General features: G+C 41.8%; 1 protein-coding gene across 1 annotated transcript in view; it reads left to right on the top strand.

Annotated features, from left to right (window-relative positions):
- The window catches only part of LOC108426855 (inositol polyphosphate-5-phosphatase A), a 171617-nt gene that overhangs the window by 110305 nt on the left and 46678 nt on the right, over window positions 1-14634 (top strand). Inside the window, exons 8-9 of the mRNA XM_017696653.2 lie at window positions 401-520; window positions 13021-13105. Coding sequence (XP_017552142.2) covers window positions 401-520; window positions 13021-13105 — 205 coding nt within the window. The remainder of the gene's footprint in view (window positions 1-400; window positions 521-13020; window positions 13106-14634) is intronic.

The following is a 14634-nucleotide window of genomic DNA, read 5'->3' on the forward strand; positions in this document are numbered from 1 at the left end:
TGCAAGTTTGTTCTTTTTAAAGAGGCTCGAGCCATTACAGGCCTTATTTAAAATAACAATGACCTAATGAATTGCAATTTTTTTTGGAGTGTACAGTTTTGAAGGACATTGTCCTTAAAAAGTTCTGATTTGACAGTTTTACTATTTATAGGGCTCAAGTATTAAACTGTCTTACACTGAAATATATGAGTCTTAGATTTTAGGATTCCGAGAGGTGCTGTTTGATGTATTTATTTTTCATGTCACACAAAATTACTGGGTTGCTCACATAATGCCCCTGTGCCCTTTTTTCAGGGTTATGAGTGCTGGTACATTGTCACTGCGAATTTGGACTTAAATTACAGTACACCCTTTGTCTTACACATGTTTGAATAAAATATATATTGTTTTGTGTCCTTAGTGCTTTTGACCTGGTGAATATTCACTTGTTCCATGATGCCTCCAACCTGGTGGCCTGGGAGAACAGCCCTTCTGTCTACTCGGGCACGCGACAGAAAGCTCTTGGCTATGTGCTGGACAGGTAAGAATGAGTGGGAAGCACTTCAAATTTAAAGTGTACAGTAAATACTCTTCAGAGTGGAAGTAACTGGACAATGTTGCATGACAGTTTTTGTTGTTTTTGCTTGTTTTTCAGTGTTAGGATAACCATGTAGGAATCAGTTATTTTTATACACAGACCTTCATTACAGGGAACCATAAATTGCGATTGTTAACAATTATCTAAGGTCTGCAACCCAAGGAACCAAATGCGGTCTCTTATTGCAGTCATCTTTAATCCTTACTTGTTTTAGGGGCTGTTTTCTATCCGATGTCTCTTCAGTAAGTGAAATGTGTAAGATGCAGGTTGAGTGACTAACTCAACTAGTCAGCAACATTACACATTTTCATCATACTGAAAGGTGGTCTACCACCAACTGAACACGGTCACTATCCACTTACTTATGGACCACTGTACATATGTGTGAGGGCGGAAAGATTAATCATTTTTATATCGAAATCTCAATTTAAGAGTGTAATTTTTAAATTGCAAGAGCTGCAGTTTTATTCAAAATTATAGCCTACATTATCAAAAATGCTGTCTTGGGTTTTAAGTGGGGAAATTTAACCTAGTAACACAAGCTTGCGGACTGCCTGTAGATATATTGGACCAATCAGAGGCAATCAAACCTCCATGTATTTGTGACATCATAACCAAAGTCTGGCTGCCAGTAAGTTCAGGGGTTTCAATCGCAGTTTCAGTCAATTTAACCTAGTAACACAAGCTTGCGGACTGCCTGTAGATATATTGGACCAATCAGAGGCAATCAAACCTCCATGTATTTGTGACATCATAACCAAAGTCTGGCTGCCAGTAAGTTCAGGGGTTTCAATCGCAGTTTCAGTCACAGTCACAATATTAGTGATAGAAATTGCACTTAGATATTTTCCCTAATTGTTCAGCCCTAGTGTATGTCGATTAGTGAGTAAGTGCTGCCCTTCCATTATGAAACGCTCTCCAACATGAAATCTGAATGCACAGGGCCACTTCTATGGCGTTACCACAAATCCACTTAGAATAACTGCTTGCATATGCTCTGCGTATTTTTAGCATTTGACACCCTGTGAGTTATGATCTGCTTTTATGTTTCAAAGATCATTTTTTTTTCCACTCCCTCCTTGATTCCTCATCTGATGAAAGAATGGACTGGCTTTAATGGACAGCCAAGTGGAAGTGCTTTAGGGATATGGCACCTTTTTACAGTTTTTTATTAAGCCATATTTTACTTGGATTTATGGATATAATGAAGTATGAAAAGGACCCCCTGGTTGCTTACACGGACTATTCTGACTATATTTTGCAATTTTTCGTGTTCCTGAAGTTGATTTATTTTTAAAAGTCAACTTATAAATCGTCCTCCTGGTCGCATGTTTCACTAGAAATTCCCTAATGCTAACGATCTTGCAGTCAGTGTTTTTTTCCTTGGTCTATGACACCCAGTAGTGTTTTAATCCTCAAGCACGTGCTTCATGTCCCATCATATCATATTGTGCCCTCTAACTTTAAGTAGTTCTTGCAAATAAGTGAGAAAATGTTAAACTGTGAACATGTATATTTAGTTTTGTTTAGTAAACAAGATGTTTTGTAGTTGTACTCTATCATTGCAGTTTGTAGATCAGGTTATGTTCAGTGCACTAGTGGGTTACTAATAACCTGTGGTATGTACGAATAAATGGCAAAACAGCCATGCAAAGAAGTGAAACAGTCCAAAATCAAAGGGCTGGGAACATTGCAAGCCTGATGGTTCTGGAGTGTTTGGCACTGAGCTGTTTTGCGTATCTGCATATGTGTATTGGGAAGCGGTGTCGTAAAACTTATTGAAAGGTGACAGAGGCATAATCTTTGCCCTTTTTGGGGAGGTCCTAGTTGTATTTTAGGGGTGTGGGTGGGACTTAAACGTTTAGGTGGGAGGATGTTCCATCATGGCTGCTTTTTGGAGGCTAACACTGCATCGCTTACGAAGAGGCAGCCTTACTGGGGTAGATCCGGAGCAAGCTGAGGGAAGAGAGGGCAGCATACAAAAGCTTCCCCAGGCTCTGTTAGGGCCAGTGAATAATGTTCAGCTCCTTTCAGCAGGGCCACTAACCTTTTGGCAGCCACCAGCAAACACTATTCTCCTGTGGCGATTGGGGAGGACAATGTGGCGGCGCAGCCTTTTGAACGGAGCACTACCACCAACAGTGTGCCCATTCAGCAGCCGGTTGGGAACCATCTTTTTGGCCCATTGTCTTTCCCTCTGACTTCTAGCCCAGAAAGGGAGAGCAGGAAAAGGGAGAGGGAGAGCGTGTAGTCAGACCTCCCCCTACTCTTACTCTTTCGCTTTAGCCTTTTATTTATTTATTTTTTCCGTAGCAGTTTTCACTTTTCATGGCTTCCTCTCTACCACCAACCCCCTCATCCCATCACTTTTCTTACACTCTGCCTCTCCCTGTCATTTTTTTCTTGGTGTTTCTCAGTCTTTTAAGCAATTCAAAGCATTTAAGAGCTACAAGGTTATATTGTAATATAGCTAAGAAGTGAAGACATTTCCAGCTGCCATTGTGCAAACTGCATGCCTGAATCATCACACTTGCCTCAAGCCACACCAGTAAACTCAAATGTCATGTCTTTTTAATTACTGAGGTTTATGGCAGAGTTATCATTTTATGTAGAGTTCTTCGATTGGGCTTCAGCTTTGTGTTGGGTAGGCTGACGTCCAGAAGGGATGTTGTGGTCTAGAGCTGCCTGGCTTTTTAGTCCCCAGCCCAGAGCTGCTACGCCCCCCCTCCCCCCCCTTATCTGTTTGGAAGCCTAATAGTGCAGCTTCCAGCCCATTGAGAACACATCTGATAAGCTCTTTTCCTCTGTCCCTTTCAACTGCTAAACACTGTTTATCTCCCCACTGCTTCTAGGCCTCAGGGGAACAATACTGAGAGGCTGTAGCATTTAGCTCTCTCTCTCTCTCTCTCCCTCTCTCTCTCTCTCTCTCTCTCTCTCTCTCTCTCTCTCTCTCTCTCTCTCTCTCTCTCTCTCTCTCTCTCTCTCTCTCTCTCTCACGCGTGTGCTCAGGGTGGTGAGGACAGCAGTATTTAATATGGAGCTCTGGAAGTTTTAGCTGTGTCATCAGTGTTTTTATATTCTTTTCTGTAGATATTGACTTTAAAAAAAAAAAAAATTAATTTCAACTTTATATTTTATCTTGCTTCAAATAAGCACTATGAAGTAGAAGGTGATAAAAGCATATGTTAAATAAAGAGTAATAGTTTGAACAGAATTGTGAATTGTTAGTAATGAAAGGTCATGTTCAAATTTGTTTAGTTACATGAATTTTTAAAAGTCTCCCGCTGAAGATATTCATGTCCGAGCAAATAACTTCCCTTCTGCTAGGCTTTGCTTTTGTGTGAGTGGATGTGTCTCCATTTGCTCTCCTTTTCAGAGTAGCTGCTCGGGTTCAGGGCACAACAGTTTTACATCACAACTGTGAAATCTTGGCAAAAAGACGTCCTTTGTCCTTCTCCATTATTTTCACACAAATATAGTCCATTGTCAGAAGGCTGAAGTTAATTTGATCAACATTGGAGACATTTAACTTTTCTGTTCAGTCAAAAGGCTTGTTTCATGCTCATTTTCGGGGCATTGAAACTCAGTGATTGGCAGAAAAATAATGTTGCTGTTAACAATTCAGGGCAATTAGTTTCCCAGGGGGAAGCGCCAGGCTGCTCTGGCTGCCACACAGCTATTCTTTGTCACTTTATGGACGGTCATCAGTCAACTGTCAAGCCAATTCAAAGAGCCCTCCAATCTAAATGTTTCCCCTTCGGCTTTTCCCAGAACAACAACAGCCAGAGAGAGAGAGAAAGGAGTCAGAGAGAGTGAGAGAGAAAGGAGTCAGAGTGAGAGAGAGAAAGGAGTCAGAGAGAGAGAGAGAGAGAGAGAAAGGAGTCAGAGAGAGAGAGATAGAGAGAGAGAAAGGAGTCAGAGAGAAAGAGAGAGAAAGGAGTCAGAGAGAGAGAGAGAGAGAAAGGAGTCAGAGAGAGAGAGAGAAAAGAGTGAGAGAGATAGAGAGAGAGAAAGGAGTCAGAGAGAGAGAGAGAAAGGAGTCAGAGAGAGAAAGAGAGAGAGAGAGAGAAAGGAGGCAGAGAGAGAGAGAAAGAAAGGAGTCAGAGAGAGAGAGAGAGAGAGAGAGAGAGAGAGAGAGAGAGAGAGAGAGAAAGGAGTCAGAGAGAGAGAGAGAGAGAAAGGAGTCAGAGAGAGAGAGAGAAAGGAGTCAGAGAGAGAGAGAGAGAGAGAAAGAAAGAAGTCAGAGAGAGAGAGAGAGAGAAAGGAGTCAGAGAGAGAGAAAGGAGTCAGAGAGAGAGAGAAAGGAGTCAGAGAGAGAGAGAGAGAGAGAGAGAGAGAAAGGAGTCAGAGGGGGAGAGAGAGAGAGAAAGGAGTCAGAGAGAGAGAGAGAGAGTGTCAGAGAGAGTGTCAGAGAGAGTGTCAGAGAGAGTGTCAGAGAGAGAGAGTAACTGAGAGTAACTGAGAGTAACAAGTCAGAGATGGAGAAAAAGAGTACGGAGTCAGAGAAAGTGAAAGACAGAAACAGCAACAGAGTGAGACATAGAGAGGTTTTCAGGCATTTGGCATGGGGAGCTGTAGAGAGGGCTGTTTGAACTGATTAAAGTGCAAGAGGGTGTGTGAAGGAGATGGTGGAGGAGAGAAAGAGTGTGTCCGGCTTGTCACCACTCTTGATTTTTAATGTTTTGGTGGATGCAGGGAGACAGACAGCCACAGTATCTGCAGGAAGCTGTTAGTAGGTCTTAGTTTCATTCCTGTCTGTAGAATGTTAGGCGCTGTCAAATGAGTGTTTGTTTAGCATGTTGGTTTGGTTTTACTAACATTGTGGTCTTTAAGTGTTTACTGTGAGTTAGTGTGTTGCTAGTGAGTGTGAAAAGCTTTCAGAAGGTTACTGTAGATGTCTTTTAACTGTCTGCATGTGTTTGTGTGGTATTAATGTCGGCAATGATCAGCAATGACTTTGTGAACTGCCTCCTCACCCTGGGAGGCCCAGGGGTCAAAGGTTAATCAGTCAGCCAGACCTCCTTCCCACCCTGTTCTCTCACTCACTCACTCACTCACTCTCTCTCTCTCTCTCTCTCTCTCTCTCTCTCTCTCCCTCTCTCCCTCTCTCTCCCTCTCTCTCTCTCTCTCCCTCTCTCTCTCTCTCTCTCTCTCTCTCTCCCTCTCTCTCTCCCTCTCTCTCTCTCTCTCTCTCTCTCTCTCTCTCTCTCTCTCTCTCTCTCTCTCTCCCTCTCTCTCTCACACACACACTCACACTCACACACACTCACACACACACACACACGAGCCTTAAACACGATTCACACTCATAATTAAATACCAAGGTTGTCTTATACTACAAGCAAGATTCCTCCCACTCTCCTCAATCTCTGTTTTTTTTTTTACCTGTTTGTAAGTTTATGGATTAGTCATTGGAAAAGTGCATGGATATGGATTAGTTGATGGATAAATGTTTACAGAAAAGAGTTTGCTTAAAAAGTAGGGGTGTAATGTATAATGACACACATGTTAAATTTTGCTGCAATTTTCAAGATTTGATTAGTTTTCAGCATTTTATGGGTTCAACATATCTTGTTTTCACAGAGCTGTAATTACATACTACAAAGTTTGGTTTGTCTCTTAAATAAAACTTCTAATATAATTTAATAAAGCTGTTTTTTAAATAAAATTTACAAATAAAGTAGGGACACATTTAAAAGATACTATCAGCAACATGCATACAGTGATTTGTATTCAACATTTCACAAATTGCTCTGCACTAAATACAATTAAACAGGACTAATTATGGTGTCTTTGTAATCAGTCATGCAGCTGTAACAGTCACATCCAGTTGTGCTAAAACATTTAGTAGTACAAAGGCAAATTTAAAAGCACCCAGAAAAGTACAATTAAAACATTTTTCTTTCAAAAATAAACTGACTTTACAAGATGTTCCCTGTAGTCCATGTTTGAGAACCTACAGAATGTGCTTGTAGACCAATTGAAGTGAACAAAACATGGATACTGGAACCCATTTTACATAAATCAATCAAGGGACATCTTTTAACCACTTTTCATTAAAATGCAACGTTTCCATGTCTAATCATGAAGTCATTAAGTGCTTCAGGTGTTTGGTAATGAAACACACAAAATACAATCTTCTTTCCACACTGGATTCATTTGACTATTGCCCTAACCAGTCTACAGAATACACCATATCTCACTGACCCACCTGGACAGACATGACCACTGCCGTTCTTGGACTTCAGTTGAGCATTTAACACAATCATCCCAGTTTAGTTTAATGGAAAACTAAGTTTGCTGAGCCTGAACACGTCTCTCTGCAATTGGATTATGGACTTGTTGACTTTTAGACCTTAGTCTGGCAGAATTGGCAAGACCACCTCCAGCACAAACACACAGAATACTGGTGCTCCTCAGGGGCTGCGTACTTAGTCCGCTACTGTTCACACTTCTGGCTCATAACTGCTGCAAAGCATAGCTCAAATCACATCCTCAAGTTTGCTGATGGTAGTTCAACAATGACGAGTCAGCATGCAGGGAGGAGGTGGAGCGGCTAGCAGACAAATGTGGAGACCACAATCTATCACTTAATGTTGATGAGACGAAAGGGCTGACTGTTGACCTCAAGAAGACTCAGTCATTACTCTCCACTGCACTCCAGTGGTTCAACTGTGGAGAGTCGAAAGCTCCAATTTCCTTGCTGTACAAATCACCTACAATGTCACCTGGACTCTCAACATCTCCTACCTAGCCAAGAAAGTCCAACAGTGACTTCACTTCCTGCAAAGGATGAAGAGAGCAAACCGCCCTCTTCTGCCTTCACTATATTCTACAGTGGTGGACAATAGAGACCATTCTCACCAGCTATCTCACCATCTGTTATGGGTACTGCACTGTCACATACCACAGGACCCTACAGCGGATTGTGAGGACGACTGAGAAGATCTTTCCCCACCATCTACACCTGCTACCACGAGCGCCATGGCTGCAAGCCTGCCAACGTTGTGGATGACCCCTCCCACCCCTCTTGTGGACTCTTGTAGAAGTTACTGAACCATTCCACAAACTCCAGACTCTGCAACAGCTTCTTCCTCAAGGTGGTCAAATTACTGAATGCACAGACTACAAGATCCACCTGAGCCAGTCTTCACCTTTTCCAACACTCACAGTAGACTGACCACACACCTCTTTACCATCACTGCACACCCGCACTTTTAATTCTGAATTATTTGAATGTCAATATGAGACTTAATACTTTCTGTAAAGTTGACAATTGAAAGTTGCACTAGTTCATCACTCACATGCTGCGTTGATGCCAATACATCCATATGTATGTATATATGTGTTTACATATATCTGGTACTTATTTATATATATTTGTTTGTTGTCCTGTCTACTGTTTATTGTTGTTTGTATTTATTGTTCTCTATATTTATGGTCTGGTTAATTTATTGTATTGGACCCATTCAATTAATGGTAAAGCTAAAACTGGACCTAGTTAGAGCATGTATGATGCTCAGGAGGGCATGTTTTTTCACAGTCTGTCAGCAAACTTAAACAAAACACAATGAAATAGAATGGAATTTGTATCATCTGCATTCTTATTTCTGCTTACACACAATGTTTTCATCACACATGTCAGCAGTTTACACTCCTGTGTAATCTGGCTGATTTATCAAGCTAACTGTCAGCAAGTGAAAAAGCTAACTGATCTTAATGGTTTTCTATAAGTTTAATTATCACTAGACATCATATTAAAATTATTTTGGCAGGTGCTCTAACCCAGATGAAGGTAGCTTATATTAGAGCCAGCACAAGTCTGTCTATTACTAGTTTTGGCAGTGAACTAAGTATGGTTTTACGTAGTTTGATCTGGACGGAGAAGGAGAAAGGAGAAAGGAGAAAATAAAAATTTGAAAAGAGGGTTATATTTATTTCTTTATCTCTGCATTATAATGAGCAGCACAAGCAAGACAAAATTCGCAGAGAGAGCTGAGAAATGCTGTCTGACCCCATATATCCAGCTGAAAGGGTAGGTCAGTTTAGATTGGAGGATATTAAAGAAAATTGTGTTGCTGTTTTTAGAGGAAATGTCATTTTTGCCTTGCTTTGGCTGATCACGTTCCACTTTCTGCAGCCATCTTAATGACACATGTGCGTGCACACACACACTGAGCACAGCGACTTGTGAGCACAGAAAAGCCAGGGGGTGGTCACTTTCACAGGTCATAGGTCATTTTGGGGGCCTCTAGCAGGGCATTGACATGACTGGCAGCAATCGCATTCTTCACAGTGTTAACATTCTCCTCCGATTCCCTGCAAAATCAGATACAATAGCTGAATGATGGAGAGACTAATGCTTGGAGCCTTGGGGATTGGTGCTAGGTGTATCTTCCAAGCAGAATGACACTGGGGGAATCTAAAGCTACTCTGGGCCCATCTGTGCCATCATGAGAGAAAGAGAGTGAGGGAGAGAGCGAACGGATGTAACTTTTTATGCAGTTGATGTATATGACACATGATATGGCAACGTAAAATTTTGACTGTGTATGTTGTGATGCATCTTGGAAAATGAACATTTATTTAATTATGCCACCTAATGCAATTGCTTTGATTGTTAACATATGCAATTGATCAACCTGAATCAACAACCCACTCCAGCTCCTCTTTTCCATTTAAATTCTGTTCAAAATATTGTGGGCTGAGTTTCATTATACCCCAAATTGATCATATCAGTTATTGCAGATCATTGTTCATTTCAGCTGTAAGTGTTCAATATGGCACAATAAAAAATGTAGTTACCAAGAGGAGCAAACTTAGTGAAGAGATTGCCTATAAATATTACACAATGCAACTTTTTCTTTGCTGATAATGATACCAATATTGGAACCTTGAGTATCTGCTGAAATTAAGCCGTCGTGCTCTACACTTTACTACCCCACAAGAAGAAATACACAGCTCATAACATCACGTGAAACTATGTGAGTGTTTGCTATTTCTCACTACATTTCTTACAGGGTTAAATTGGATTCGTTGTTTGATAACTGGTATCATATTGGACTAATTATTGCCTGTGTCTGTAGGTGTGTAACTCTGAAGAGTAATTGTGGGTATATCAGTTCAGAAGGAAGTTGTGTGTATAGTGTTTTGTTTGAGCTTTGTGCCTAGGATTTGCCTGAGAATACTAAGGAACTAGTTATAAATTAGCACTTGACTATCGTAGTCTTTATACAGCTCCAGTGCAGCCTAAGTAAGTCCCCTTACTACAGCATACATACATAAACCTTCTTGAAGTACTCCACCCACCAGTAAATAGGCTTTTGAGCTGTTTTTGTGCTTGTGCAATAGCATGATCAGAGTGCTTATTAACAAAAAAAATGTTTTTGTGTGCCAGCATGTGTGACAGTGGTACAGTCAGCCCAAGTGAAGCTTGATGATGCAGTTAATGTGGGGTTTGGGAAGTAGGGGGGGTTTGAGGGGTTTCCAGGACCCCCCACCTCACAGCCCATTCACACCCAGTGCTGTGTGCTTAATGTGTGGGTCGTGTGGGGGGGTCCCCAGGGATCGGGGCTAAAAGTCAAGCGCTGTGAGCTGGGGTCAGAGCCGGAGCTTTAACAGAGGGGCACGCAAACACAACGTTACCTTCTGACCCTCTACTCATACCTAGAGCCGAGGACAAAACGCACTGGCCTGTCGCATTAGACATGGCTGTTAGCGGGATAATGCTAGCCCCACTCCCCCGGCACATATCAGCAGAGAGAGAGAGCAAAGATAAGCAAGAGAGCAAGCTTCAGCCTTTCTCAGCCCCCTCCTTTTTCTCACTCCTTACTACAACTTAATAGCTCTTGCTGTCTCTGCTTATCTCACTCTCCTTTTCTGTCTCTTATTCTCTCTGGTTCCCTCTCTTTTTCTGGCACTGCACTTACTGTGCCTGTGTTGTATGTGGAGTCATAAGCTTACACAGGGCCTGTGGGGTTATCTTGCCTGCTAATGCATTCTGCCCCGGTTCACGCCACATGGCCTCTGTCAACACTGCTGCTTTTGTACAAATACAGTGCAGAAAGAGAAGGGGAGAGCTGGAAGGTTACATCCACCAACCAGATAATGTGTCTATTCTTAAGATAATTACACTGTTCTACAAATTAAATTCCAGTCCTACTGTTGTTCTTTTGTTTCACATGATGCTCTTGCAGAATGTCCAAACGTTTAGACACCTGCTTGTTCATATCAAGGGTATTAATACACGGTCTGCCTACCTTTTGCTGCAGTGACAGTCTCTGCTCCTCTCGGAAGGCTTTACGCTAGATATTAGAACTTGTGAAAATCTGATTGCATTTAGCCACAAAAGCATTAGTGAGGCCAGGTACTGATGCTGGATGATTTACTTTTGTATCACAAACATCAGTGGTATAAGATGGTGATGCATCACTCCAGAGAACACAGTCCCACCGCTGCACAACCCAATACTGGGGAGCTTATACCCCTCTAGCTGACACTTTGCATTGGACATGGTGATTGTAGGCTTTCCAGAGCACCCCATTCTGTAGGCAGTGCTTCTCTGAAGATTATGCAAGCTATGTGTGCACAAATGTCTGCAGTGGGTGCACCTTAAAAAGCTGAATTTATTAGGTAGGAGAGATGCCTAGATACTTTTGGACATCTAGTGTCCAATGAGTGTTTTCTTTGTGTTTGTAATTTGCTTCTTGGAAGAGATCATGAACTTCTCAGTTCTTTATGTGATCTAATCGATACCTTTAATTAGATTATACTAAGAGAAAAACTATGCCATCTTTGAAATCAGTGCCTTGTGTAGAGAATGAATGAGTGACTGAATGTGGTTTTAAAGTGAGAGAAGGAGCAACAGTCACTCATTAGATTAAGGGAGGAGAAGCTGTCACTACTGTTACGTGCCTTTCAGCCATTCAGGAAAGAGTACTACGTCATAAACAGCACATTTTGCAGGATTTACAGGCTTAATTGATTACACAAATCCAATATATTGACATAGTGTTTTACTGATAACCGTTTATTTTATCCTTACCCTGCAGGGCCATTTCCAAGCTCCATAGACATGAGAGCATTCAGTCGCCTCTGTACTTCTGAGGTCACCTTTCAAGCTTACAGCTGACAAGTTTCCTTTTCTAAACCTAATCCCATCCAAACCTCAACTGCTGTCGGTGAAACTGCTAAACTGCTCCCAGACTGATGTGAAATGTCAAATCCTGCCTGCCATCACCCTGCCCTGACAAACAGATTTCACAAACCAGGTCTGAGAGGCTAGAATGTTCAGAAGGGATGCAGCAGTTACTCAGCGAAACCATCAGCAGCCTTGACTATGGAAAAAGTTGATGCATCAGTGTGTTGTCTGCTGAAAAACAAAAGCATTTGGTTTCAAACAAAAGTGCTCTCTGTCGTGTTCATATGATTCATGTGGTCATTCTGATTTACAGTACATCGAGCCATAAAAGAAGAATTTACTGCTCACAGATTGAAAATTGAAAGGTGTTGGTGCTGAATTGAAAGGTGACTGGGTGAAATGAGAGGAGACCACAGAAAGCCTAACAGATAGATGAGCTGACTAATCGAATAATAGTCGATAGATTAATTAATTTTTTAGAAATAATCATTAATTGTAGTGGTAGTTTCCACTACTGTTAAAGGGTGCAGTCCTGGGACAAAGCTGCCAGAGAGAGAGCCGTCTTTTACATCCTCATAAATATAGCGTTATCGGGCAGTGGGAGCAGGGGGAGATTTATCCCGGTGATTAGCCACGATAGCATCCTTACCCATTAATCCAGTATGAAGACACTCTGCAACTCTCTCTCCCTCTCTCTCTCAAAATAAATGATTAGATATGAGGAGTTAATTATTTCTCATTTTAGGAGTGTTTTTCAGAGAGAACAGAGGTGAGATGCTGTGGTGCTCTTTGGAAGCTGTCCATGACTTCTTGGAGTCCTGGACTCCATGAATCCTCTGGATCTGAGTGAGCTGTAGGGCGTGCTGGACAAAATGCAAATACATGATAGCACAGTACTCTGATGCTCATGAAGCCCAAATACAGTGAGGCGCTGCTGTCTTAGGATGGAAGGAAGCTATGTGTGGCATAGCTAGAGGAGCAACATCATCTTTTTTTGCACTTAGACCCTCCACCACCCTCAGCATCGCAAAGGGCACACACATACACGCACACACACACACACACACAGTCTTTCAGATCCATAGCCCTGCATGCGCCTTGCTCTTCAGTCAATTGTCACTTAGTTGTCAATCTGCAGATCTACATGCAGATTGAAGTTGACTTTGCCACTAGGTGGTGCTATTCCTCTCACAAACTCTGTGATCTATTTAAGTCAAACTATCAAGATCAAGCTCCATAAAATGTGCACTGGACCTTCTCTTCCCCTTGCTGATAGCCTCTATTCCTTTCTTTCTCTTTGTAGGATCACAGACCAGCGTTATGACAAGGTGCCATATTTTCTCTTTGGCGATTTTAACTTCAGGCTGGACTCAAAACAGGTTATAGAGGTAAGAATTCCCAATATCAACATACCTCTGAGCACATCTCACTACCACCACATACATACCTTTCATACCTTTGCTTTCTTTTTTTTTCTCTCGTGCACACACACACACACACACACACACACACACACACACACACACACACAGTTTCATGTATGTGTGATCAAATGAGATACTTTATGACATCTTAATCAAACCCCTACTGTTCACTAAAGATGCCCAGACAGGACCTGGTTTTATAAGGCCCCTCATTAGCGAATAGTCTGAGTGTGTGTGTGTGCGTGGGTATGCGCGTGAGAGAGAGCGAGAGAGAACAACCCTCTAGCATAACAATGCACTTTGCAGCCAGGTTAGCAAACACAGCTGGGCTGGGGCAGTAGTGAGCACATTAATGAGTCATAAATCTCAGAGTTGTAAAATGCCTCAGCTACGGCAGCACTAGGACACTGTCTGTCCTTCATTCAGATGAGTGCTGGACCCTGCTCTGTGTCTCTTTTTTTCATTCTCTCTCTCTCTCTCTCTCTCTCTCTCTCTCACACACATACTCTCTCACACTCTCTTGCTCTCACTCTGTCTCTCTCAGAATGTTTTTACTTTTGTTTCTCTCTCCCCATTTTTTCTCTTTGTTATTTAGATGAGTACCAGTCATTATTTCTTACTTAAGTCTCTCTTGTAAATACTAACTGGATGTGGTCTTATTAATACATGCTTATAGTGTGACGGCTGTGAATGGTTTAGATATGGAAGGAGGGTGTATGTGTGTGAGTGTGTGTGAGAGAGTGAAAGAAAGAGAGAGGGAGAGATTCAGGTCATTGTCCTTGCTGAGGAGGTTCTCACTGTTAAAGTGAAGGGGGGGAGGAGAAAGAATGGAGAGCTTCCTGAATAGCTTAATTGTTTTCTTGTTGAATTGTTGAACAGTTGAATTGCTGAACTATAATGATGCAGGAAGGACTTCATCCTGTGTGGTAAAGTAGATAATAGTCTTCCACCATTCTCGTCTACTGTGGCTGCAGTTCAGGCAGCCTGCCTCAGGGAGCACTGCTCACCCTGTTCTAGCTTTCATTTTTTTAGTAGGCACCTACTCAAGCCTTCTTTCTTTTCTTTCTTCCCATAAAACCTGGGTGGCCTTGAGGGCTTAAATCTGTGTATCTGGCATAATTAAGAATGAAACATAATAAAAGACTCTGGATTTTTTTTCACATATGCACAGTGCAGAACAACAGTGTGAGACCTCTACCAAAATGTTTCTATTTTGTACTCTTTTGTAATTGTATGTCTTCTCCCCCAGTATTTGGTATTTCCCTGACTTGTTTTAATGTCAGCATGTAAGTCGATTACCTTAAACAAGCCTCTGATGAGTAGATCAAATGCTGAGTCATCTGAACACATGATGCAGTGTAAGAAATAAGAAAATTATATATATATATATATATATATAAAACCTGGATGCCTTGTTTTCCCAGGATGCCCTGCGATTGTCTGAGAAGAACGCCCATGTGATGCTGTCGTTGGGGGGGGCGGGGGGGTGTGTG

This window comes from Pygocentrus nattereri, chromosome 5 (assembly GCF_015220715.1).
Source record: "Pygocentrus nattereri isolate fPygNat1 chromosome 5, fPygNat1.pri, whole genome shotgun sequence".
Classification (NCBI taxonomy): Eukaryota; Metazoa; Chordata; class Actinopteri; order Characiformes; family Serrasalmidae; genus Pygocentrus; species Pygocentrus nattereri.